We start from the raw sequence: 24,632 nt of genomic DNA on the forward strand, positions 1-24,632 counted from the left end.
ATGTTTTAGACCAGACTGTTACTCATATAACATCCATGCCAACATGGATCTTTTCCCCCCAAAAAATTAAAACTAGACTCCACTAAAACCATGCATCAGCAGGTGCCAGCCTGTATCTTTTGGCAGCTGCTTGCAAGTTTTATAGACAGTATCGTCATTAAATTGCCCTGAATGTTGCAGGATTATTTTTACAACAGTATTTCAATTGCAGTCCTAAACAAGTCTGTCCCCAATTCCATGTACAGAAGCCTGCCAGATTGGCAGTTAAATCTTACTTCAGCTCTGGCTGCCTCTGCTGCACCTGAGGGTGGCAGAGTAGCTTAGGGGGTGCACAGCAGGCTGCATGGTACGCATACAACTCTGCTCTCCAATACCTTGCCACTCCTCCCAAAACCGTCACCTGAGGCAACCGCCTCACTGTGCCTAATGGTAGGGCTGGCTCTGAATAAGGCAGCATATAAATGATAACAATAAAAGAAATAACTTATGCAATGCTACCCACACAGGTCAGGTTGCCAGCTTTACAAGTGCAGATGAATTGCTCATACTATTTGTTCCACCTGCTGAATGGTCAATGCCTAGGTCACTTGCCCCTAAATTTAGCCTTGATCCTATACTATTATGGAGCATGCTGGTCAATAATGAGAAATCTCTAGTATTTGTAGTGCTCTCTCATAAGCAGGACCGTGTGCATGCCACCATTCTATATGAGTGCAGAAGTAGCACAGAATATGGTAGCAGATGCTGAATTCACTTTCTTGATTGCATTCTTTTAAAAAAGCAAATTTGTAGACCAGGAGCAGGCATGTTTCGAGACCAGGAGTGTGGCCCTCCAGATGTTTTGGCCTAGAACTTCTATCATCCTTCACCACTGGCTACACTGACTAGGGCTGATGGGGGTCGTAGACCTAACATCTGGAGAGCCACAACTTGCCCACTTCTTTTCTAGAACTCATGGCTGCAAAGCTATGTAAGTAGGCAATGTCTTTGAAATTATTAGAAGGTAGAGAGGTGACTGAATAGGATGTTCAGTGGTTGGGGACAGGGTTTCAGCGTCCTCAAAATAAATTACGCAAAATAGCAAAAGACTGCTAAATGAATGATGCAAAAAAGAGAAATTATGCATATTTGCTCAATCTACACAGATTGTAGAGTTCAGTTTTCCATGGTCAAGAATAGTAATTATGTGGGGAAAGAATCTGAGGCTTTGTCTGGCAGTGGCAGTGGTGGTGTTTTAAGAGGGGCACACATGTAGCCCAGCTCATAAATAATTCCTATGTTCTGAACAATATGTATGCTGAGTGTAGGCCAGGAACTTCCTGTGACAAGAAGCCTCAAATCTAATTTGTCCTGGGAAGGTATTTGCTGGTGCGCATGCGCGCGCACACAAATATTTATATATGTTAAATATGTTAAATATGTTATATATGTTATAACCATACTGGGGAAGAGCAGAGGGTAATTCCAAGTAGCGCCAGAAAGAGTGAAGCGGCTGGGCCAAAGCCGAAAGGACACTCAGCTGTGGATGTGTCTGGTGGTGAAAAGAAAATCCGATGCTGTAAAGAACAATATTGTTTAGGAACCTGGAATGTAAGATCAATGAATCAAGGTAAGCTGGAGGTGGTCAAACATGAGATGGCAACATTGAACATTGACATCTTGGGAATCAGCAAACTAAAATGGACAGGCATGGGCGAATTTAATTCAGGTGACCATTATATCTACTACTGTGGACAAGAATCCCTTAGAAGAAATGGAGTAGCACTCATAGTCAATAAAAGGGTGGGAAAAGCAGTACTGGGGTACAATCTCAAAAACGATAGAATGATCTCAGTACGAATCCAAGGCAAACCATTCAACATCACAGTAATTCAAGTCTATGCCCCAGCCAATGAGGCCGAAGAAGCTGAGGTTGATCGGTTCTATGAAGACCTACAACACCTTCTAGAACTAACACCAAAAAAAGATGTCCTTTTCATCATAGGGGATTGGAATGCTAAAGTAGGAAGTCAAGAAATCACCAGGATAACAGGCAAGCATGGCCTTGGTGTACAGCATGAAGCAGGACAAAGGCTAATAGAGTTTTGCCAAGAGAACACGCTGATCATAGCAAACACTCTTTTCCAACAGCACAAGAGGCGACTCTACATATGGACATCACCAGGTGGTCAATATCGAAATCAGATTGATTATGTCCTTTGCAGCCAAAGATGGAGAAGCTCTATACAGTCAGTCAAAACAAGACCTGGAGCTGACTGTGGCTCAGATCATGAGCTGCTTCTTGCAAACTTTCGGCTTAAGTTGAAGAACATAGGGAAAACTGCTAAACCATTCAGGTATGACCTAAATCATATCCCTTATGAATATACAGTGGAGGTGAGGAATAGATTTAAGGGATTAGACCTGAGAGACAGAGTGCCTGAGGAACTATGGTCGGAGGTTCCTAACATTGTTCAGGAGGCAGCAACTCAATCCATCCCAAAGAAAAAAAAATGCAAGAAAGCAAAGTGGCTGTCTGATGAGGCTTTACAAGTAGCTGAGGAAAGAAGGGAAGCGAAAAGTAAGGGAGAAAGGGGAAGATATATCCAACTGAATGCAGACTTCCAGAGAATAGCAAGGAGAGACAAGAAGGCCTTCTTAAATGAACAATGCAAAGAAATCGAGGAAAACATAGCATCACCGATGCAATGAATATGAACTTGAGCACATTCCAGGAGAGAGCGGAGGACAAGAAGGCCTGGCGTGCTATGGTTCATGGGGTCACGAAGAGTCAGACATGACTTAACGACTGAACAACAACAAGAAGTGTGTGCTACCCCAGTGCAGATCAGGACCACCATGCACCGGAGGGGGAGGATTAAACCTTCCCCCTGCAGCCATATGCAGGGATTAAATGATGAGAAAAAGTCTCCATTGTAGTCAATTAAGGCAATTTCTCTTTTTTAAAAAATCTCTGCATGAGGGAGGGTTGGCAAATTTGGGAGCAAATGGGTGGGGGTGAGGTTTAATCCTCCCTTCCAGATGTGTGCTGGTCCTGATACAAATAGGTGCTGTGCACACTTACTCTTGAGTACAAAAACAATAGGCTGAGGTACGTGCTACACAATTTACATAATGTGTAGTTTGACTCAGAGCTTCCTTGATTTCACTAGCTTGAATGAGACATATTTCAAATGGAATCATGGATAGGACTGCAGTCTTAAAATTGAGTGAGACGTTTGCTTTGAGTACAAACAGAAATCAGATTTTTGACATATCAGCCCAAAGCTCCAGCAGATCAGCTGAACACAGCTCACTTGCTAACAGCTATTAACCAGAGATGCAAGGGTCAAATAATTCTGATATTTTTATTAATTCAAGAGGACTACACTACTACATTAATATGTAGTACGTTAACAGTGCATGTTACACTTTTAACATAGTATTCTCCTCATATCATTCTCTGTTAACCGCTTTTTCTCGTTGCACTCTATTGTGCTCTCTCTTCACCATGATCCCACACACCATCTGTTACCTGATTTTTTCCTATTTCCATATTCCCAGGTCTTTGCACTCTTATTACCCCCATTTTCTCTTTCCTCATCCCATTAACAGTCCACTGCTAAGGGCACTGCTGTGGGAAAAACACAGTGGGATGTGCACAGAGAAAAGGCACAATATCCCCCAATACTGTGGCATGTCAGCTGCAGTTCTGCTTGTAGTTTATGGTAGAAGAGCAATGATTTATTAGGGCTAACAGCCGCCCATCTGGAAGCACCCCAGATCTACTCAACTCGGTAGACTGGGTGCCAGGCCGCTCAGTCATCAGATCTACCAGAAAACAAGTGTTTTCTGACACTAGTTCTCTATTATGTATACTTTGCCCCACAAACCCTTGGGAAATTTATGCAGATGTCCATGTCTCTGCCTATAATACTGGCTATAATTAGATTAGCAGGCAAATACAGAAACCTTATTTCTTCTCCACTGGGCAATACATGCAATTCCCTTCTAGGTCAATCACAAGGGTGACCTCTTTCTTCAGGTAGAACAATGGGAGACAGAAGCAGACTTGCCTCTTACAACTCATACACTGGTGTGTGTAGGAAGAGAGTGGCCAACCATTATTTCTCTGACATGTTTGTATGACAAGAAGCAGTTCAGCAGGTGAACATATTTCTATCGCTGCTTTTCTATACTAGGTAAACCTTCACCTGCTAAATTGTTGTTCTCACCCAAAGTCACAAGAACATAAGAAGAGCCATACTGGATCAGACCAAGGGTCCATCAAGTCCAGCATTTTGTTCACACAGTGGCCAAACAGCACTGGGCCAGGAAACTGCAAGCAGGACAGGAGTGCAGCAGCACCTTCCTCCCAAGTTCCCAGCAAATGGTGTACGTAAGCATACCGCCTCTGATTCCAGAAGTAGCACAGAGAGCTTTGGCTATTGGGTGGTATAGAAATGTAATAAATAAATAAAAAGAGAGAGAGAGAGAGAGAGAGAGAAGGATACACAGCCCCTCAGCCTCTTGCTTCCTCAGGGAAGGCTAAACAGCATCCCTTGCCAAATCCCCTACCCTTTGTCCGCTGTCCCCACCAGTGACCCATTGAATAGAAGATCTCCCCTAAATAGGTCTCCCATTCTCTATTGTCTTCTTGTCTAAATATGAAATCTCCATTCCCAGGGGGCAAATCTGACCTACATTCCCACCCTCTGAAATCTAGTTCACATACAGCCTCCCTTGCTTTTCAAATGAGGCCCTCCAATTGGACTGGCCGCAGCACCATTTGGACCTATCTATATAAGGAGGCAGGCTTGCAAGGGAGCCAGCTCTCCAAGCATGACAAGCCCCAGGGCCAAAGGGGCTCTGCCCCAGGGACAAAGCATCAGCAAACAAGCAAGTTAAGCATCTGTGTGAGTTTAGCAACAGGGTGAGGAGGCCAGGGCAGTTGACTCTCCCCTCCCTACTCATAGTAAGTAACTGTAAATAAATAACTATAATTAAATTCCCTACTTTCTCGTAGTAACAACTTGGGTTTCCATATAAAACACACCCAAATAAAAAAACCAGTTATGAAGGTAGAAAGCCAGTAGGGTGTGGGGGCTATCCAGTGTATTTCACTGAGTGCCACATATATGACCATCTGCCTGCTGGACAGAAGTCGTGAGTGTGTGCTTGGTGTAATGAGCTCCTGGCTCTCAGGTAACAAGTTCGTTCCCTTTGAGGCCAAGGTTGCTGACCTGGAGAAGCTAAGAGAGGCAGAGAGGTTGGTGGATGAGACCGTCAGGCACCTATTAGCTGTGTCCCACTCCCAGGGTGACAGCTTCTCTGCTGCCATGGAGAATGCAGATCTCGGGGAAGGAGGGTGTCATTCTGAGAAGAGGGAAATGATTCCTTAGAAGGGACCCATTCCTCAGAAGATGAACAAATATCCTCTCGCACCAAGGATGTTCCTCCAAGGGGAGAGGGGCTTGTGGTAGTGGGAGATTTGATCATTAGACACATAGACAGCTGGGTTTGTGATGGGCGTATAGACCGCATGGTGAATTGCCTGCCTGATGCAAAGGTTGCAGATATCACGCACCTCTAGATAGCCTAGAAGATAGTGCTGGGGTGGAGTCAGTGATCATGGTCCATGTTGGTACCAATGATACGAGAAAATGTAGTTGTGAGGTCCTAGAAGCCAAATTTAGGTTGCTAGGTAGGAAGTTGAAATCCAGGACCACCAAGGTGGCTTTCTCTGAAATGCTACCTGTTCCACGCACAGGGCCAGTTAGACAGGTGAAGCTGAGGAATCTCAATGTGTAGATGAGATGGTGATGCAGGGAGGAGGGTTCAGATTTGTTAGGCCCTGGGGAACATTTTGGGACAAGCTGGGCCTGTACAAGAGCAACGGACTCCACGTGAACCGAAATGGAACCAGACTGCTGGCGCTAAACATAAAAAGGGTGGCAGCGCAGCTTTGAACCTAAACCCTGGGGGAAAGCTGACAGGAGCTGGGAAGCATCTGGTTTGGGTTAAATCATCCCAAAGGGATGAAAATGAAAATATTTTTGATTGTCCAAATGTAGAAGGGGAGGGAATAGGCCAGGAGTACATAGTAGAACATAATAGCCAACCAAAAGGGCCAACGTCCCATATCAAAAGATGCACGTGCCAGAGGCATCTGGGGTGGGACACTGTGTATAGGTGTTTTTATGCAAATGCTAGAAGCCTCTGAGCAAAAATGGGAGAGTTGGAGTGCTTGGTTCTAAAGGAAAACCTGGACATAGTGGGCATTACAAAAAACCCGGTGGAACGGAAAGAACCAGTGTGATATGGTCATCTCTGGATGTAAACTCTACCGGAAGGACAGGGAAAGGTGTACTGGGGGAGGTGTTGCCCTGTATGTCAAAGGGTGCATAGCGTTGAGTGGACTGGAACACCTAAAAGGGGCAGGTTCTCCCACAGGAGCGCTATGGGTGACAATAACAGGCTCCAAAACTAATTTAGTGCTAGGAATGTGCTATTGTCATTGGAGCCCTGCCACAAAGACATTGGCAAACCTAGTGTGCAATTAGTGAAGTGTGTTACTGGGGTTGCCACCACTTACTTCTTTCCTTCCCTCCTTCCTTCCTTCCTTCCTTCCTTCCTTCCTTCCTTCAACCTCTCTCTCTGTCTTTCTCTGCTTTTTTGCTACCTGCAGCCCTAGAATAGAGGTAGTATTCTAGAAAAATACCTAGCCATTTGTGTCAGCTTTGTGGAAGAGATGACTAGTCATAATACATTTTCATATTCAACACTCATTATATTGCAGAGCTCTCTCTCTCTCTCTCTCTGTGTGTGTGTGTATAATGTTCATTTTAGACCCAAACTTTAATATTTAAAATATACTGTAAAGGCCAAAGGGTTTTGGAGGATAGTGTTGAAAAGGTTACCTTCCGTGGCAATGAAGACTTGTGTTCTAATTCATCATCAGAGGATGAAGAGCAATAGTCGGTTACTCGTTTTCTGACAGGTTGACGTTCAGAACCTAAGAGAGGACACAAAAAGCTCAATGAAGCAGACACTATTCTCTTCCTAGACTCTGAATGGATGTTCACCATGGCTACTTACATTGCACCTGCCTGTAGCTTTGCAAGGCTATACCTAACAGCAATTTGAAGAACTGTCTGATTATATTAATTATGTTTTTGGCTACTGTTCAAGGCCTTCACTACTTGGCAATTCTGTGACCACTCCCATCCCACAAACATATCAAGTTTTATGTACAAATCACTGTTAATTCCTATTCCCATTGAATGATGGCTCAGCCTGCATTCAAAAATCAGGTCTGTTGTTAAAATGCATATCTGAAGTTAGCCATGTTATCTAAATGATTGTCTAAGACTCACCATGCGACGTAATTGAATGCACAAAGTCTGAGCCAGCTCTTAAACAAATTACCCTTATGTGGCTTGTAGCATCTGGCACCCATTTTTACTCTGTGACATCTGCTCAGTGTAAAATAGCTGGCGTCAGAATGTCTGGTCATATAAAAAAGGCACAAATATAATCAGAAGCAAATGGACTTCACGAAGGAGGTTTTATCATACAGCCTTATGCAACATAAATATTTCTTTAATTAGGTCTAAACAAATGTCACTTATATTTTCTCTCTCTCAAGATTATCACACCATTGAAGGGTAAATATAAATACATACACCATAACAGTGGATTCTTCCACAAACGTCCCCAAAATGGACATTTATGCAAGATTTCTAGGAGAAATCTGTATTTAAAGATCCAAATTGACTTTATTTTTGTGCCTATTATTGTATTTTTGCCCCATTCATCAGGGTAATGTTTTAAAAGGCATGAAACATTTCCGCTTGACAATTTATTTGTCTAATTCATATCATTCTCCTCTCTAAAAAAAACAGAATAGGCGCAGTGAACATCTGTTAGTACTCTTAACCTGCTGCAGGATTAATGATTAACACCTGGATTAGACTCTGTTTAGACAGTGAGTGGCAAGCACATGTTATTTAAGATGACTGAGGGCTTCTTGTTTAATATAAAAGCCAGGTAATGGTTGATTTACTCTAATTTATTGTGTGAATATATTTATCAGAGAATGCATGAAAGTCCATTTTTCTCCCTGGAGTATCAAAACGTTTATTTTTATATATAATTTGACATGCACAAACTGATGGCAACGGCTGCAACCCAGCAACGTTACTTGTGCCCTCACAAACAGTAATGAACACACATCATCATTTATTGAACCTTTTCACCTTCAGCAGTATACCTTACTAGGCTGCATTTTACACTTACAGGAGTTTAAAAAACAGTACTGCAGTTTAGCCACAGAACTGCAGACAGAGAAAGTGACCTGTTCGATCCTGATTTTCACAAAACATCCCACCAGAAAAAGAGAGGGAGGTCCCCTGTTAGAGGTTGGGGTCAGTTATGAGCTCTGAGTCAGACAGCTTTAAAGATGACAGACTAATCCAAATAGTAGAGGAGTACATTGTGTGCTCATCCAGAGCACAGCATGCCACAATGAGCAGGGAATACCTGCTTGCTGGAGCCTGTAGAAGACAAACCTTTTGCAGTTCCATTTGTCCCACATTACAGAGGGAGGTAAACTGAAGAGGCATCAACAGTTTTCAGGCAGAGCAGTATTTCTTTCAACTGCAAGGAAGAGCAAGCAATGGGCAAGCAGGATCTAAGTATCCTACCTGGTCCACCGTTATATAACGTATACTATCTCCAGCAGAGGCTGGTGGTTCCAATGCCAGTGGGGCAGTCCGGGTTTCAGTCAGAACCAGTCAGAACTGTAAAGGAGGTATCCAAGGGGCGGAGCACCTCTAAAAGAACTGTCAAGAGTTCTGGCTGGTTCTGACTGAAGCCCGGGGCGGATTCACCACCCCACTGATATCGGAGCCCCCAGCCTCCACTGCCTATCTTCATGTTTGGCTGAATACTTAGCAGCAGCCTTCCCCAGCCCTCCAGATGTGTAGGACTACAGGGCCCATCATCTCCAGCAAGCATGCTGATTGTGCGTGATGGGAGTTGTGGCTCAGCACATCTGCGCGTTGCCAGATCCGGGAAGGCTGTTTTAGGGGAACTTTATTCAAACACACACAAGTCACGCATTGGTAAAATAAACTCTTTTGTAACAGGCCACTAGTAAAACATTTAACTAAGCCCATTGTATGGCACCCCTCAGGAGATAAGGGCTGGATGCGCCTGATCTTGTTTGATCTTGGAAGCTAAGCAGGGTCATCCCTGGTTAGTACTTGGATGGGATTCTGCCTGGGAATCAGGCTTCCTGCATTGAGCAGGGGGTTGGACTCGATGGACTTGTAGGCCCCTTCCAACCCTATGACTCTATTCTAAGACTAGGAACAGAGTTGCCATCTTTTAAATTGTCAAATTCATTTGATTTTTTTATATCCTACTTTTTGAAATGGAGAATATTAAAACATACACATGATCTCTCTCTCTCTCTCTCTCTCTCTATATATATATATATATATATGGTGGGGTTGGACTCAATGGTCTTATAGGCCCCTTCCAACCCTACTATTCTGTGATTCTGTGATTATATATATACATGGATCCAGACTTTGCTATACTTACAGTAGGCCCATTGAAATCAATGGGACTTAAGATAGTCATTACTAATGTTCAGGGGAGTTGCTAGGTTCTTAAAAGATCCAGGGCACAGACCCATAACACAAATTTGCATATATATATATATATATATATACACACACACACACACACACACACACGTCTAAGCACATGTCTAATATATATTTGTGTGTGTGTGTGCACACGCGTGTGCGTGGTGTGTGCATGCAGTGTGCTTGCATGTGTATATAGATAACATACATACATAAGAAGTGTGCCCTGACCCCCTCACCCCACTTCAACTCAGACCCTGATTCAGCATTTTGGAAAACATCCCGCTTCTGCTCTGACCAATTTGTAGTACGATCACTTCAGCTCAGCACCAAACCTGAATCAATGTTTGGAAAAATGAGTCTTTATGCTTCCTGTTGACTATCATGGGAAATTAGGAAAAAAAAAAAAAACTAACTTTTTTCTCTTGGTCAGAACTGGATGATAATTTCAGGCATAGTAGCCCCCTAGAAGGGGATTACACCTGCCCAATGTCAGAAAAATAGGAGCAGGGTTTATATTTTGATTTTCTTTTAAAGGGAACTGCCAGTAACATTTTAATTCCTTGGAAGAATTGGATAAAATTTTCAGGATTCATTGCCCCATCAGAGGAGATCATTTCTGCCAAATTTCAGAATGCTAGCCACAAGAGTTTTTGTGCAAGGGTGGCCTTGACATTTTGAGGTCTCCAAAAGAGGACATACTTATCTCCCTATGTTCCTTGTGGACCATTGTTCTGAAAATTACAGACAGCCAACAGTTCTCCCTAAGTAAGAAACTAGCAAAGTTTCAGAAGGATAGGTGCAGCAGTTCATGTGGAAGGGGAGTTCTCCAATTTGGGGGTGGGAGTGATTTACTTTCCCTTCCATTCACCCCTCCCCCAATAGTTTTTAGGTAAATTTGTATGAAAATGCACAGGTCATTAGAGGTGTCCCGCAGGCAAGAAACTTGCAAAGTTTCTGAAGGATATACATGCATTCTAATTTAGAATTACTAAAATTTATTTACATTTCACCAGTGTCAGCAGCATGGGAACATGGGTGGGAAGGTGCTATTGACTCATGTTCTGCTTGTGGCTTTCCTATGGGCATCTGGTTGGCCACTGTGTGAAAAGAATGGACCTTGGTCTAATGCAGCATGGCTCTTCTTATGTTCTTAAATATAGAGTGCCTCTGAGCATGTGCAGAATGTTTTTCTTTCACCACTGAGCACTTACATTCTCCCCCTACCAATTCTATTCTCCTCCATGCAACCATCCCTCCTCATCCTACCATCTTCCAGCAACTCTTCATAAAAACAGATGTTTCGTGCAACTCCTCTCTACCTCCTCCTTGTTATGCACAAGCTCTCATTGTATCTTCCTCCCCATAACTTCATTTAGGCCAAGGCTTCACCAGGATCCAGCCAATGAGTCTGTTTTCAAAACCAGGGCTAAGTTATGGAGAAACTCTGAGCATGAACCAAGTGCCTTTCCCTCACCACTGAAGCTAGAGTTCATGCAAACCCCCGCCCCCAAAATCCACAAATGACAAAACATGGATAGGACTGAGCTGAAAGTGTAGCCAATTCATTAGACGGAATTGGGTAAGCACTGTATTAAGCCTGCAGTACCATGTTCACAACTCAGGACTTATTTCTGAGCAAACATGCAGAACATCAAGGTGCAAACCTCCCTGCAAAAGTAACTTGTGCTGGAATCCTATGCACACTTTCCTGAGGGTAAGCCTCATTAAACATAATGGGGCTTCTGAGTAGGCATACATAAGATTGCATAAATTAGCAATATTTATCTCCCCTCCACTTAAAAAACAAACCAAAGATTCCTTTTTTTTTTAAATTAAAGCTTTCTGTTCATAGGATCATAGGAAGCTGCCTTATACTGAGACAGACCCTAGTCCATCTAGAATTGTTGACACTGACTGGCAGCAGCGGCTCCCCAGGGTTTCAGGCTGAATCCTTTCCCAGCCCTACCTGGAGATGCTGGGATTGAACCTGGGACCTTCTGCATGCCAAGCAGGTGCTCCGCCACTGAGCTGCAGCCCTTCCCATTGCTGGATAATGGCAACTGACAAACAAAACAGCCCCAGATTTGTTTCTCTGCAACCATGTGAACCCACTTTTCTCAAAGACTTGAGTGAGAAGGAGAAAAACGAACCCTCTTGTCTGCTTGTATAAAGTCAAATACCATTAAGAACTTCTCTTGCCTGCCGAAGAGAATTCCCTTTAAGAATTCCCCAAGATATGCCCTGGGTAGAATAAAGAAGAGAAAGAAAGAAAGAAAGAAAGAAAGAAAGAAAGAAAGAAAGAACAGGATAGGAGAAGGAAGAAGAAAAGAAGAATGGTGATTGGAAATGCAGGGGGGGGAGGGTAGACAGAATTCCCTAAGCCAAGGGTCTCCTTTCAGAGAGGTAGTACTTGATTTTAGGAGGCTATGCAGGGTTTGCAAGGATTGCACGTCCTTAAATTAACTTTATGAGGTGAGGTGATGGAGGGCTTTTTTAAAAGCTTTTTTAAAACTGTAGAACCTGTTTAAAAGCCTTAGCAGTTCCTTGATCATGATGCCACATAGTCCTACCCTCCTTTTGGAATAATTTGAGTTCTACAGCTATTTAGGAAAAATGAAAGTGGAGCGGGAGAAAGAAGTTTGTGGAGGCTGATTGGATCCTTTGCTGTACTGAAGCTATTCAACTTCTGCAGAAGCCAAAGATTTCACATTGAGGCAGTAAAATCAGGTGCTGTTTGAAATATCAGTATTTCACATGAAGCTCTTTCTTCCCTTCTTTCTCACTCTTCAAATTTTCATTGCAGGCAAGCTCCCAACAGTGGGCATGTAAGAGCAGAAAATAAAATTAGGGGAAGAGAGGTTTTTTGCACCTAAAATAAACAAAAAACAAACTACACCAGAGATTAGGGATTTGTTGTTCAGTCGTTAAGTCGTGTCCGACTCTTCGTGACCCCATGGACCATAGCACGCCAGGCCTTCCTGTCCTCCACTCTCTCCCGGAGTGTGCTCAAGTTCATATTCATTGCATCAGTGATGCTATCTAGCCATCTCATCCTCTGCCATCCCCTTCTCCTTTTGCCTTCAGTCTTTCCCAGCATCAGTGACTTTTCCAGAGAGTTTTCTCTTCGCATTAGGTGGCCAAAATATTTGAGCTTCAGCTTCAGGATCTGTCCTTCCAATGAGCATTCAGGGGTGATTTCCTTTAGAATTGACTGAGTTGACCTCCTTGCAGTCCAGGGGACTCATAAGAGTCTTCTTCAGCACCACAGTTCGAAAGCATCAATTCTTCGGCACTCAGCCTTCCTTATAGTCCAGCTCTCACAGCCATATGTTGCTACTGGGAAAACCATAGCTTTGATTATACGGACCTTTGTCGGCACGGTGATGTCTCTGCTTCTTACTATGCTGTCTAGGTTGGCCATAGCTTTCCTTCCAAGGAGCAAGAGTCTTTTAATTTCATGGCTACAGTCACCGTCTGCAGTGATCTTGGAGCCCAAGAAAATAAAATCTGTCACTGCTTCCATTTCTTCCCCTTCTATATGCCAGGAAGTGATGGGGCCAGATGCCATGATCTTTGTTTTTTTAATGTTGAGTTTCAAACCAGCTTTTGCACTCTCCACTTTCACCCTCAACAAGAGGCTCTTTAGATCTTCTTCGATTTCTGCCATTAGGGTGGTATTGTCTGCATATCGGAGGTTGTTGATAATTCTCCCGGCAATCTTAATTCTGACCTGTGATTCATCCAACCCGGCGTTTCTCATGATGTACTCTGCATATAAGTTAAATAAGCAGGGTGACAATATGCAGCCTTGTCGTACTCCTTTTCCAATTGCAAACCAATCGGTTGTTCCATGTCTGGTTCTTACTGTTGCTTCTTGGCCCTCATACAGGTTTCTCAGGAGACAGGTAAGGTGGTCTGGTACTCCCATCCCTTTAAGAATTTGCCAGAGTTTGTTGTGATCCACACAATCAAAGGCTTTAGTGTAGTCAATCAAGCAGAAATAGACGTTTTTCTGGAATTCTCTTGCTTTCTCCATGATCCAGCGAATATTGGTGATTTGATCTCTAGTTCCTCTGCCTCTTCGAAACCCCGCTTGTACTTCCGGTAGTTCTCGGTTCACATGCTGCTGAAGCCTAGCTTGTAGGATTTTGAGCATAACCTTGCTGGCATGTGAAATGAGCGCAATTGTACAGTAGTTTGAACACTCTTTGGCGTTGCCCTTCTTTGGAATTGGAATGTAAACTGACCTTTTTCAGTCTTGTGGCCACTGTTGAGTGTTCCAAATTTGTTGGCATATTGAGTGCAGCACTTCAACAGCATCATCTTTTAGGATTTTAAACAGCTCAGCTGGAATACTGTCATCTCCACTAGCTTTGTTGTTAGTAATACTTCCTAAGGCCCACTTGACTTCACTCTTGGGGATGTCCGGCTCAAGTTCAGTGACCACACTATCATGGCTATCAGGGACATTCAGATCTTTCCTGTATAGTTCTTCTGTGTATTCTTTCCACCTCTTCTTAATCTCATCTGCTTCTGTTAGGTCCCTGCCTTCTTTGTCCTTTATCATGCCTGTCTTTGCACAAAACGTTTCCTTGATATCTCCGATTTTCTTGAAGAGATCTCTAGTCTTTCTCATTCTGTTGTTTTCCTTGATTTCTTTGCATTGTTCATTTAAGAAGGCCTTCTTGTCTCTCCTTGCTATTCTCTGGAACTCTGCATTCAGTTGGCTATATCTTCCCCTTTCTCCCTTGCTTTTCGCTTCCCTTCTTTCCTCAGCTACTTGTAAAGCCTCATCAGACAGCTACTTTGCTTTCTTGCATTTCTTTTTCTTTGGGATGGATTGAGTTGCTGCCTCCTGAACAATGTTAGGGACCTCCGTCCATAGTTCCTCAGGCACTCTGTCTATCAGGTCTAATCCCTTAAATCTATTCCTCACCTCCACTGTATATTCATAAGGGATATGATTTAGGTCATGCCTGAATGGTTTAGTGGCTTTCCCTCCATTCTTCAATTTAAGCCGAAATTTTGCAATAAGAAGCTCATGATCTGAGCCACAGTCAGCTCCAGGTGTTGTTTTTATTCTCCATCTTTGGCTGCAAAAGGGATAGTGACCTCCTAATGGTCACCTTAAACACCTTCTGATTAGGATCTCTAATCCCCTGGGTGACATGAGAGTTTTTACTTTTTGTTTTAGACTTCGAGAAAAGGAAACTTTATGCATGGCTGGCACAAAAGCCATTAGACCTGTCTGAAATTTGGTAGGTTCAGTCAGCTCCATAGGGCCTGCTAGGTCCCCAAATTCCATGAATTTATGTGGAAGCACAAAGAAATTATAACTCTTTACTTTGACAGAGTTTCTTGGAAAAAGCAAATTTTACCTGGAACTAGCACAAAATCCACTGGACCTAACTGCCTGAAATTTGGCATATTCAATCCGCTCCATGGGGGCTACCAAGGCTCCAAATTTCATGTACCTGTCACGCAAACTAAAAAAGTTATGGCCGTTTTTGTTTTCTAATGCAAGTCAATGGGAAAATGTAAAAAAAAATGGCATATAGGGCAGCTCAAAACATCTGGGGCACAGCTCAAAAAAGATCCAGGGCCCATGCCCAGGTGGGCCTTTCTATAATGATGTCCCTGTTAATCTAAGAAGTCCCATTCATTTCAGTGGATCAACTCTAAGTATGACTAAGGAAGCAATCCTATGGACTGCACCCTTGCTGTTCAGAAGCCCCCAGATTTGGAGGCTTCCGAGATACCTTTGCCCTGCTGAGGTGAAGCCAGCAGGGTGGGAGGAGCGGTGGAGGTGATCTTTGCCTCCCTGTCATCTGATCTCCTATATTTTCGCTAGACAGGCTTGAAGCAAGAGTGCTTTGGAGGGGGAGGGAAGGAGGCTGGAGGAAGTTCAGGATAAAACGTATCCTGACCTCTCCGGTCTGCCCTCCCTGCCCACTTGAACGCCCCCTTTTCCCCCTCCCTGAGGTCAATTTTCCAACTTCAGAGAGGCAGCCAGCGTGGCTCTCTCTGGGCCAGCTGCAAAGGGGCAGGGCAGGGGGTGGATCTCTGACTCCCCTCCTGAGGTTGGAGCACCGTCTCTGATCTTGGAAGGGGTGTTCTGAGCCATCCTATCGTCACTGGGATGCTCACCAAGGGACTGTAGGATTGCCCTCTAAGTCTGGATTTCAACCGTATATACATATATAACCTCCTCTGAATAGTGAACTCAGTTGGTGAGTGCTAACGGGGCCTCTGAGAAATAAGACAGGTCTCAGCATGCTCAGGGGAATCCCAAACTGTGCAGTATAAAAATATAAGTATAAACAATATTTTTAAAACATTGTCAAAAACAGCATAAAGAGGACTGAGCTTGCCCAGTACCCACTGCATGTTTAGTGCCCATGGGGGGATGTGAATGGGAAACTGGGGTGGGGGGGGAGTGGAATGCCCTGCTTGGAGGAAATGGCTGGCAGAACCATCTTGGGAGGGAACAGACACTGCAACATACTACAAACTTTCTCTGGCCTGTAAGTAATTGCAATTAATCATATTCTGCTCTGTCTTGCTGCTCCTTGTATTGTTTTATATTGCAATTGTAGCTGGAATCATTTTTAATAGAGTATTTTAAATGTGATTTTAATATTTATATTTGAACCGCTTAGGGATTTTATTATATTAAGTGGTATATGAGTATTACAAATAAGTAAGTAAGTGTGTGTGTGTGAGAGAGAAAAACAGACAGACAGACAGAGACAGACTGGAGAAAATACACACTAAATAATCAGCATTGCCTTAAGTGGAGGAAGACTAGTACATCTTCATCCAAGCCAATCTCTGGCAAATTATGGACAGCAGGACAAAATGAAAATGACATCAAGTTTCTTATTATGCCTAAATAAAAACTGGTGTTCCCTTTCGGGCAGGGGGATGGTGTGGCCCTCCAAATGTTGTTGGACTGCAGCTTCCACCAGCCCTAGCCTACATTGCCAGTGGTGAGGGATAATGGGAGTTGCCATCTAATAACATCTACACATTCCCCATCCCTGCTTTTTTAAGGCATTCAAGCCATTGCAGCACATGGCTCCCCTGCAGGTCTCCAGTAATCCTAGGATATCTGGGTTACATGGAGGAGCTCATGATGTAGTCATAATCTTGCCACAATAATACTATATTCACTGCTATGGTTCCCTGCCCTGGGAGGTAGCATCAGAAGGATCCCTTCAACCAACCAACCAACCAGCCAGCCAGCCAGCCAGCCATCCATCCAGCCAACCAACCAACCAACCAACCAACCAACCAACCAACCAACCGTGGGTTGAGGATCAGGGGATCCTCTGTCCTCTCCCCCTCTTCCACACACAAACAGATGTGTGCATAAGCAATTCATCCTACTCCCAACTTCGTGAGCCCATTAGATTGCACCTGGGATACCTGGACATGAAATTAAAGTGTGCCAAGAAGCACTCGTAGAGGCCGTGAAGTTGAGTTATAGGCTGCATGTCCAAAGAATTTCATTCCTTTACCATCTTTGGAAGTGAGGGGGAAACAACCTGGAACATCCCCTTTGAGATGTTCAGCTGATCAAGGACTCCTGGGAATCCCACATGTCTCCAATGTTGTGGAGCTAAACTAGATGATGTAAAGCCAACTGTGTAGCTTAATACCATTACTCAGTTCCCACTGGACACCTCTGAGGCCAGCTGGCTATATAAGTCAGTGTCGCACTGCTGGAATTATGAAGGGTGAACAATGAGGGCAAAGACATGTTAACAGGAATATCTTTTTGTTAACAGTTGCAGTAAAACAGGTTTAACAAATTCTCAAACCAAATTGAGAGTATGTGTTTTATATGGTTAGATTCACACTGTGATTCTATTTAATTATCAGCTTCACTTTCCATGCCCATGCACTGAACAGCATTGCTTAGAAATTGAGCGTACAAATATTTCTCAAAACTCCCTTGTGCTCAAAGCCATTGAAGTACATTGAAAGAAAAAGCTACAATGCCCAAGATATGTTAAGATGGCTTTCAAGTACAACCATGGTAACTTTTTTTTCTTCTGGAAGCAGGTATATCCAGATCCTTCTTCCTTTTCTTTTCCCTTTCCTTCAGCTCAGTCTTGTAAAGGCTTTTACAAGAACGGGGACACTGTTGTAATCTATAGCACCTCCTAATGTCTTGTTGCAGGGATTCAACAAGACAATTCAACAAGAATGGCAATTCTAGAAGCCACTCACAACCATGGAAGTAAGACAGCCAACTGCAGCAGTACATTCCATCATAGCTTTAGCCACACCTTGTGAGATCTTAGTGTATGGATGCCGTGAGACGCAAAGGAAAGTATCCTAGGATTCCCAGGGGGTATTATGGGTTCTTTCAGCCACAGTGAACTTCTTGGACTTCATTATCAATATTACAAGTGGCATTAAGTATGTTTGGAAGAAGTATGCCTGCTATCTCGGAAGACCAGAGCACATATTACAGTTGCCAAGGGGATGCTGTTGACAATAGTCTCCTTGCGCCAAATGGCTCTCAGCCGTAATATATATATGAAGTACTTAACCACATAGACATCTGCCATGTGTCAAGAGTCCTCATCTTTCTACCAGCAATCACCAGGAACAAAGGAGGGGGGTGCATGGAGACTCTTAAAGTAGTGGAAAATGCATATATACGCTTGTTTATATGTCACAACCAGGTGGAAACTTATTGTGAGAGGCAAGGCATCCTCATAGCAATTCTAATGTGGGCTCTAGAATTTGGACCAGCCTTCCCAAACCTGGTGTCCTCCAGATGTGCTGGACTACAAATTCCATCATCTGCAGCCAGCATAGCCATCTAGTGTAAACCATATTGCTTTAATAGGTTACATTAATTTTTACATGTATATCCCATACTTCAATGTAAAACATTTCCAGGTTGGCTTACAACAAGATGGTAAGAAAAACAAAGAACAATAACATTTGTAATTAAAAAATGGAAGGAATAAAAAAAAATGCATGACACAATTCCAGAGATTAAAAGGCCTGGGAAGACCTTTAAAGGGTCTTCACCTGGCACTAAAAAGACAAGAGCGTGCCAGGTGAGCCTCCTGGAGAAAGGTTCCATGACAGGACTCCACTGCCAAGGTGGTATTCTCTCTGCCTCCTCCTGCCCCAATTCAGTTGGCAGGAACAGCCAAAGGAATGCCATAAAAGATGCTTTGAGGCAGGCTCATGCTGGAACAGGCACCCTTTCAGGTACCCAGGTCCCAAGGCTTGAAAGCAGGGGTGGAGAACTTGTAGCCCTCCAGCTGTTTGGGCCTACAGCTTCCAACTTCCATTGACACTCACCATTGGCTATGCTGGCTCAGGCTAATGGGTGTTGTAGGCCAAAATATCTGAAGGCCACAGCTTGCCTGCCCCTGCTTTAAAGGTAAGCACAAACATTTTGAATTGTGCTCAGAAAGGGACTGTGAGCTAGTGAAAACTATGGCAAGATATATTCCCGTTGAACTACTCCAGTCAGCAACCTAATGGGATTATAGCTGTGTTCTCAACTAACTGCCATTTCCAAACAGTCTTCAAAGGATACAACATGATACAGCAGCCTAATTTGGAGGTTCTCAAAGCATGGGTAACTGTTGCCAAGCTATCCCTGTCTAGGAAGGGGTCACAGCCCATGCAACTGAGGGCAATTTCCAAAGTGTGGTGCACTCCCCCCTATCCCCGCCCCTGTAAATGACTACCAAGAATAATTACAAATTTGGGCCTACTCTGTTGAACTTCATGGAAAGACATACAAAGAGTATGTACATTACAGTACCATAGAATCATAGAATAGTAGGGTTGGAAGGGGCCTGTAAGACCATCGAGTCCAACTCCCTGCTCAGTGTAGGAATCCAAGTCAAAGCATCCCTGACAGATGGCTGCCCAGCTTCATCTTGAATGCCTCCAGTGTGGGAGAGCCCACTACTACCTCCCTAGGTAATGGGTTCCATTGTGATACTGCTCTAACAGTCAGGAATTTTTTCCTGATGTTCAGCTGGAATCTGGCTTCCTGTAACTTGAGCCCATGATTGATTGATTGATTGCATTTATACCCTGCCTTTTTTTCCTCTTGCAAGGAACCCAAGGCGGCTTACATTATCCTCCTCCTCTCCATTTTATCCTCACAACAACAACCCTGTGAGGTGGGTTGGGCTGAGAGTCTGTGACTGGCCCAAAGTCACGCAGTGAGCTTCCATGGCCGAGTGGGGACTAGAACCTGGATCTCCCAGCTCCTAGTCCAACACTCTTGCCACTACACTACACTGGCTCTCATTCCGTGTCCTGCACTCTGGGATGATCGAGAAGAGATCCTGGCCTTCCTCTCTGTGACAACCTTTCAAGGCCTTGAAGAGCGCTATCATATCTCCCCTCAGTCTTCTCTTCTCAAGGCTAAACATGCCCAGTTCTTTCAGTCTCTCCTCATAGGGCTTTGGTTCCAGTCATCTCTGTTGTCCTCCTCTGAACCCTCTCCAGTTTGTCTGCATCCTTCTTAAAGTGTGGTGCCCAGAACTGGACACAGTACTCAAGATGAGGTCTAACCAGTGCTGAGTAGAGGGAAACCAATTCTTCATGGGATTTGGAAGCTATACTATTAATGCAGCCCAAAAGAGCATTTGCCTTTTTTGCAGCCCCATCACATTGTTGGCTCATATTCAGCTTGTGATCTACAACAATTCCAAGATCCTACTCGCCTGTAGTATTGTTGAGCCAACTATCGCCCATCTTGTAACTGTGCATTTGGTTTCTTTTTCCTAGGTGCAGAACTTGGCATTTATCCCTATTAAATTTCATTTGGTTGTTTTCTACCCAGTACTCCAGCCTATCGAGATCACTTTGAATTTTGTTTCTGTCTTCCAGGGTATTAGCTATCCCACCCAATTTTGTGTCATCTGCAAATTTGATAAGTATTCCCTGCACCTCCTCATCCAAGTCATTAATAAAAATGTTGAAGAGCACTGGGCTCAGGACTGAGCCCTGTGGTACCCCACTCATTACCTCTCTCCAATATGAGAAGTTACCATTGATAAGCACTCTTTGAGTACATTATACAGCTTGTAATTTCTATTTTAGTTTCCTGAATACCCAGAAAAAAGTTAGCACAGCAGAAGCCTTCATAATAAGTAACTGCCTTTCAAAATGGTAGTACAATATCTTAAAAGAAACAATTTGCTTACCCAAATGTTCTCCTTTGGAAACATTATTTAGTACTTCATCAACATCAAAGATGGTACAGGGTGACACAGCTGGCATTAAAGAAGGGGGTTTAACTCTGTCATCTACTTTATTCCTGAAGTTACTGAACAGGTTCCACACATTGTTCCTTTGTACAGGACTATCTAAAATGGCATCAGCATTTTTGTTCCTCTGCCTCAGAGAGGAATAAAGAATGTTCTTTTGATTATGAGCACGCCAATCATCCTTGGCAGTCTTCCAGAGGTTCTCTTTCAGGGTAAACCTTTCTAGAAGTGTTGGCACATCAGCCACATTGGCAGAAGAAGAATGTTCGGATTTATGAGGGCTCTTCGAAGGGCTGGTATGCACACTGTAAACAGGAAAAGATGTACATTTGCCATCAGATGAATATTCCTCTCTTGGACTGTTGGAAAAATTAGACATATCTGAACATCTAATTCCAAGTCCTTTTTCTGCACTGCTCAACAAATGGAGCTCCTGCGTTTGTACATCACAAACATCTCTATGATTCTTGCTGTTTCTTAGACTTGCAGAGTGAACCAGGGGATGAGGGAAATTGAAGAATGTGTTTTCCGAAGGAAGTTTGGCATGCATGTCCTGGCCCTTTTTCAAACCTTCTGGAGGAGAAATAAGCGGCTGTATGATGGATTTCTTTATAGCATTGGCAATTAGCCTCAGTGGTGATTTAGGGTGGGCAGCCATGTGTTCTTTGGGACAATTTTCAACATTCTTTGGAAGTCTGTGTTCAGGACACAAAATGTGCGAATTACTATCTGGGAACTTAAGAGATCTACCACAGTTAGATTGCTTTGGTATGTTCTCATATCTATGAAAAGAAGCATTTTCCAGTTCTGGAATTTCTTGGCCTTGCTCTTTGACTCTTGTCCCATCTAGCTTAGCATCAATCAGAGCAAGTAGCTTGGATTGCTGCTCCATCGAAAGAGTTAATTTCCTCATTATCTTGTTTTTAGCTTTGTTTAAATGTCTGTCCTGCTGTTCTTTGGCAGACCTTGAAGCAGTTTTATCTCCCTCATCAGGATTTACAGAGGATACATCTGAATTCCTTGTAAACAAGCCTGAGGTCAGTTGCACAGCATTCACTGTCTGGTTTCCTAAATGTTGGTCTTCAACACTGTAGTCTTTGACTCCAAGCTTAGGGTCACTGGGAGCTAAACTCTGATCAACATGACAAAAGGATTTGCTATGTGAGAATGGAGAGGTATCCATGCAGTTGTAAAATGAATAATGGGGAACATAGGAAGGGATTTCTCCTGGTACATCTGTGACTTTTGCTTTTATTTTAAATGCTGGGCTGTGGGGTTTGAAATGTTCTCTTTTGAGTTCTGGAATCCTGTTTGGAGATGTCAGCTGCAAGGAATGCATAAAATGATTATTTTTAGAGGAAAATGTAGCTAGTCATCCAATGCTTCTATTTAGAGGATATTCTCAAACAAATCAATGAGAAACACACCACCCTCATATAAATATCAAGATAACAATGGACTTTGAAAAAACATCCCAGTTTAAAAAAATGGAAAAGGAATACAGTAGAACAACTGTAGGTTATTTCTTTTATCCAAATGCCCCTGGGAGACATTCAAGATATTTGGATTTTCAGATGTCTGTGGGAGTTCTCTTTCCACAGAATTACATGGATCTAGCAGATACACAGCTAGACTTGTGAAAAGCATTCCATGTTAAAAGAAAAAACAGACAGTGAAACTCTACTGCACAGCTAGGCCTAGGCTAAAAGTTTTGAAATTAGAACTTTCCGTCAAATTGTGAGGGGACAAAACTGCCTTTCCTGTTCCACATTTCCAATGTGTGTGTGTGGGGGGGGGGAGTGAATGTTGGATTGCAGCACAAGCTCAAGAATAGATTTTTGTATCACCTCACTGCTTTGAGAATGACACAAATGTTCAAAGCCAGACATGGCAACCTTCACTGATGCTGTTGAAGACTCCAGTACAAACTAGAATGTCACTTTTGAAATACCTAAACTAGTCCAGCTTAGCATCCTGGCACGGGAAAACCAGGGAGGATGAGATAAGTTTTTATTTATTACAGTTTTAATCTATATCATCATCAACATCATCTCACAAAATGTGCGACATTGATTTCCATGATAATGAAGAATTGCTTGTACCCAGAAGAACTCTGAGAATACTTCCACATTTCCCCATCCATTAAGTGTGGATTCGTGGATGGTCTGAAGTGAACCTAAGTGAACATTCAGCGATTTGGAGATTCTGATCTGGTTTTTATGAATGGTTTGCCATGTGTGGAGATCAAGTCCTATAGCAGCCTTCTCCATCTTGATGCCCTCTAGATGTTTTGGACTACAACTTTCATGCTCCCCAGCTAGGGGGAATCGGAGTTGTAGTCTAATACATCTGGAGGGCACCAGGTTGGAGGAAGGTTGTACTTGGGAAGGATGGGATGGTAGGCCAACACATCGGGTGGATACCAGGTTGGGGACAGCCGTCTTAAGACTACTTGGCATGGAATCTTCTTTTTTTGTATTGCCTTCCATGCAGCTCTCACTTAAAGGTGCCAAAACACCTTTAATATAAAGTGCCCTGATAATCCTCATTTTATGGCTCTCTGAAATCAAGGATTTCCACTATCACCATGGCTTTCCACAGAATTCCATTGCTGGGAAATGGACAAATGGGCTGGACACAGGAAGCAAGATACAGTAGGTCAAAAAAAAATGTGTTCCTAAAAATGCTTTGCCTCATACCTCTGTCTCAACAAGATCATCCTCAAAATCACTTTGAAGGCTGGGAGAGGTGTCCTTTGAAGATGGCCCATTTTTCTTGCTATACAATAGAGGAAAATCTACAAGAGAAAAAGTGGATTTACTCAAACAAAATGCTATTAATGCTAATTATCCCTCGTAATTATCCCCCCTCATAGATCTGATCAAGTTTGTAATGCTGCCCATATCAGCTATGTAGATTCCCATTCTGGTGTAATGAATATTATAGAAAACTGCTCACTCTGTGGGACGCTTGTAGAATGTCATTTCTATGTCCTTAATAAAAAAAATTCAATATCAAATGTTCAATATTATTGACTTCTGCCACAGCTTTGCAGGTTGGCTACTGGGGGTCCTAGTGGGGGTCAGACTTTTCCCTCTTGTCCCTAGAACAGTAACTCTTCCCAGCCTACAATGCTGCCTGATTCATCATTACCATCCTGCCATCAAGAAATTTTTAATCTGTGTTTCTAACCACCCCTTAAGAACTGGTGCAGCAGAATTTTCCCCGTCCTGTTATTTCCCACCAAACCTCAGTGCTCAGCAGTCGGCACAATGGAATTCGAAGCCAGCCTTGACTGAATGGCTGAGCTCTCCTCCTGGTGGCGCCAATTAAGCTCAGCAGGGGACAAGAACAGCAGCTGTCAAAGACTTTAAAGCGAAATTCAAACATAACCGAGGAAATGCTTTTGTTCTTTGCAACATGGGAGACAACATTCCCCCCCACCCCCCAATATGGATTCTTGGGTCACATAACTTAAGGTTTCATTTCTATTTTTTTGTCTACAGAATAGTAAACAAAGGAATTGTTTGTACAGCTTTGGTTAAAATCAAAACATTTATCAATATGCATGTCGTTACAGTCCAGTGCCCTGAAAAGCAAGTAAAATGGCTTCAGCTAGTGCCTGCGTATGTAATAAATAAGATATAGCTTCGATCCTGCAAACTTTCCCAACCACATAATTCTATGCCAACTTCATCTCCTAAGGGAACAACCATTTCCCTCACATCTG

The 24,632-nt window shown here is 43.2% G+C and overlaps 1 protein-coding gene across 2 annotated transcripts in view; it reads right to left on the reverse strand.

Annotated features, from left to right (window-relative positions):
- The window catches only part of MICAL2 (microtubule associated monooxygenase, calponin and LIM domain containing 2), a 203,350-nt gene that overhangs the window by 29,526 nt on the left and 149,192 nt on the right, over positions 1-24,632 (reverse strand). For both annotated transcript variants that reach the window (XM_084853961.1, XM_084853971.1), the window contains 3 exons: positions 23,602-23,699; positions 20,840-22,226; positions 6,900-6,994 (listed from right to left, as the gene is read on the reverse strand). In XM_084853961.1, the coding sequence (XP_084710087.1) occupies positions 6,900-6,994; positions 20,840-22,226; positions 23,602-23,699 (1,580 nt within the window). The remainder of the gene's footprint in view (positions 1-6,899; positions 6,995-20,839; positions 22,227-23,601; positions 23,700-24,632) is intronic.

The sequence above is a fragment of the Heloderma suspectum genome, chromosome 1 (assembly GCF_057233095.1).
Source record: "Heloderma suspectum isolate Gila_16-S chromosome 1, 16-S_ref, whole genome shotgun sequence".
In the NCBI taxonomy this organism is placed as follows: domain Eukaryota; kingdom Metazoa; phylum Chordata; class Lepidosauria; order Squamata; family Helodermatidae; genus Heloderma; species Heloderma suspectum.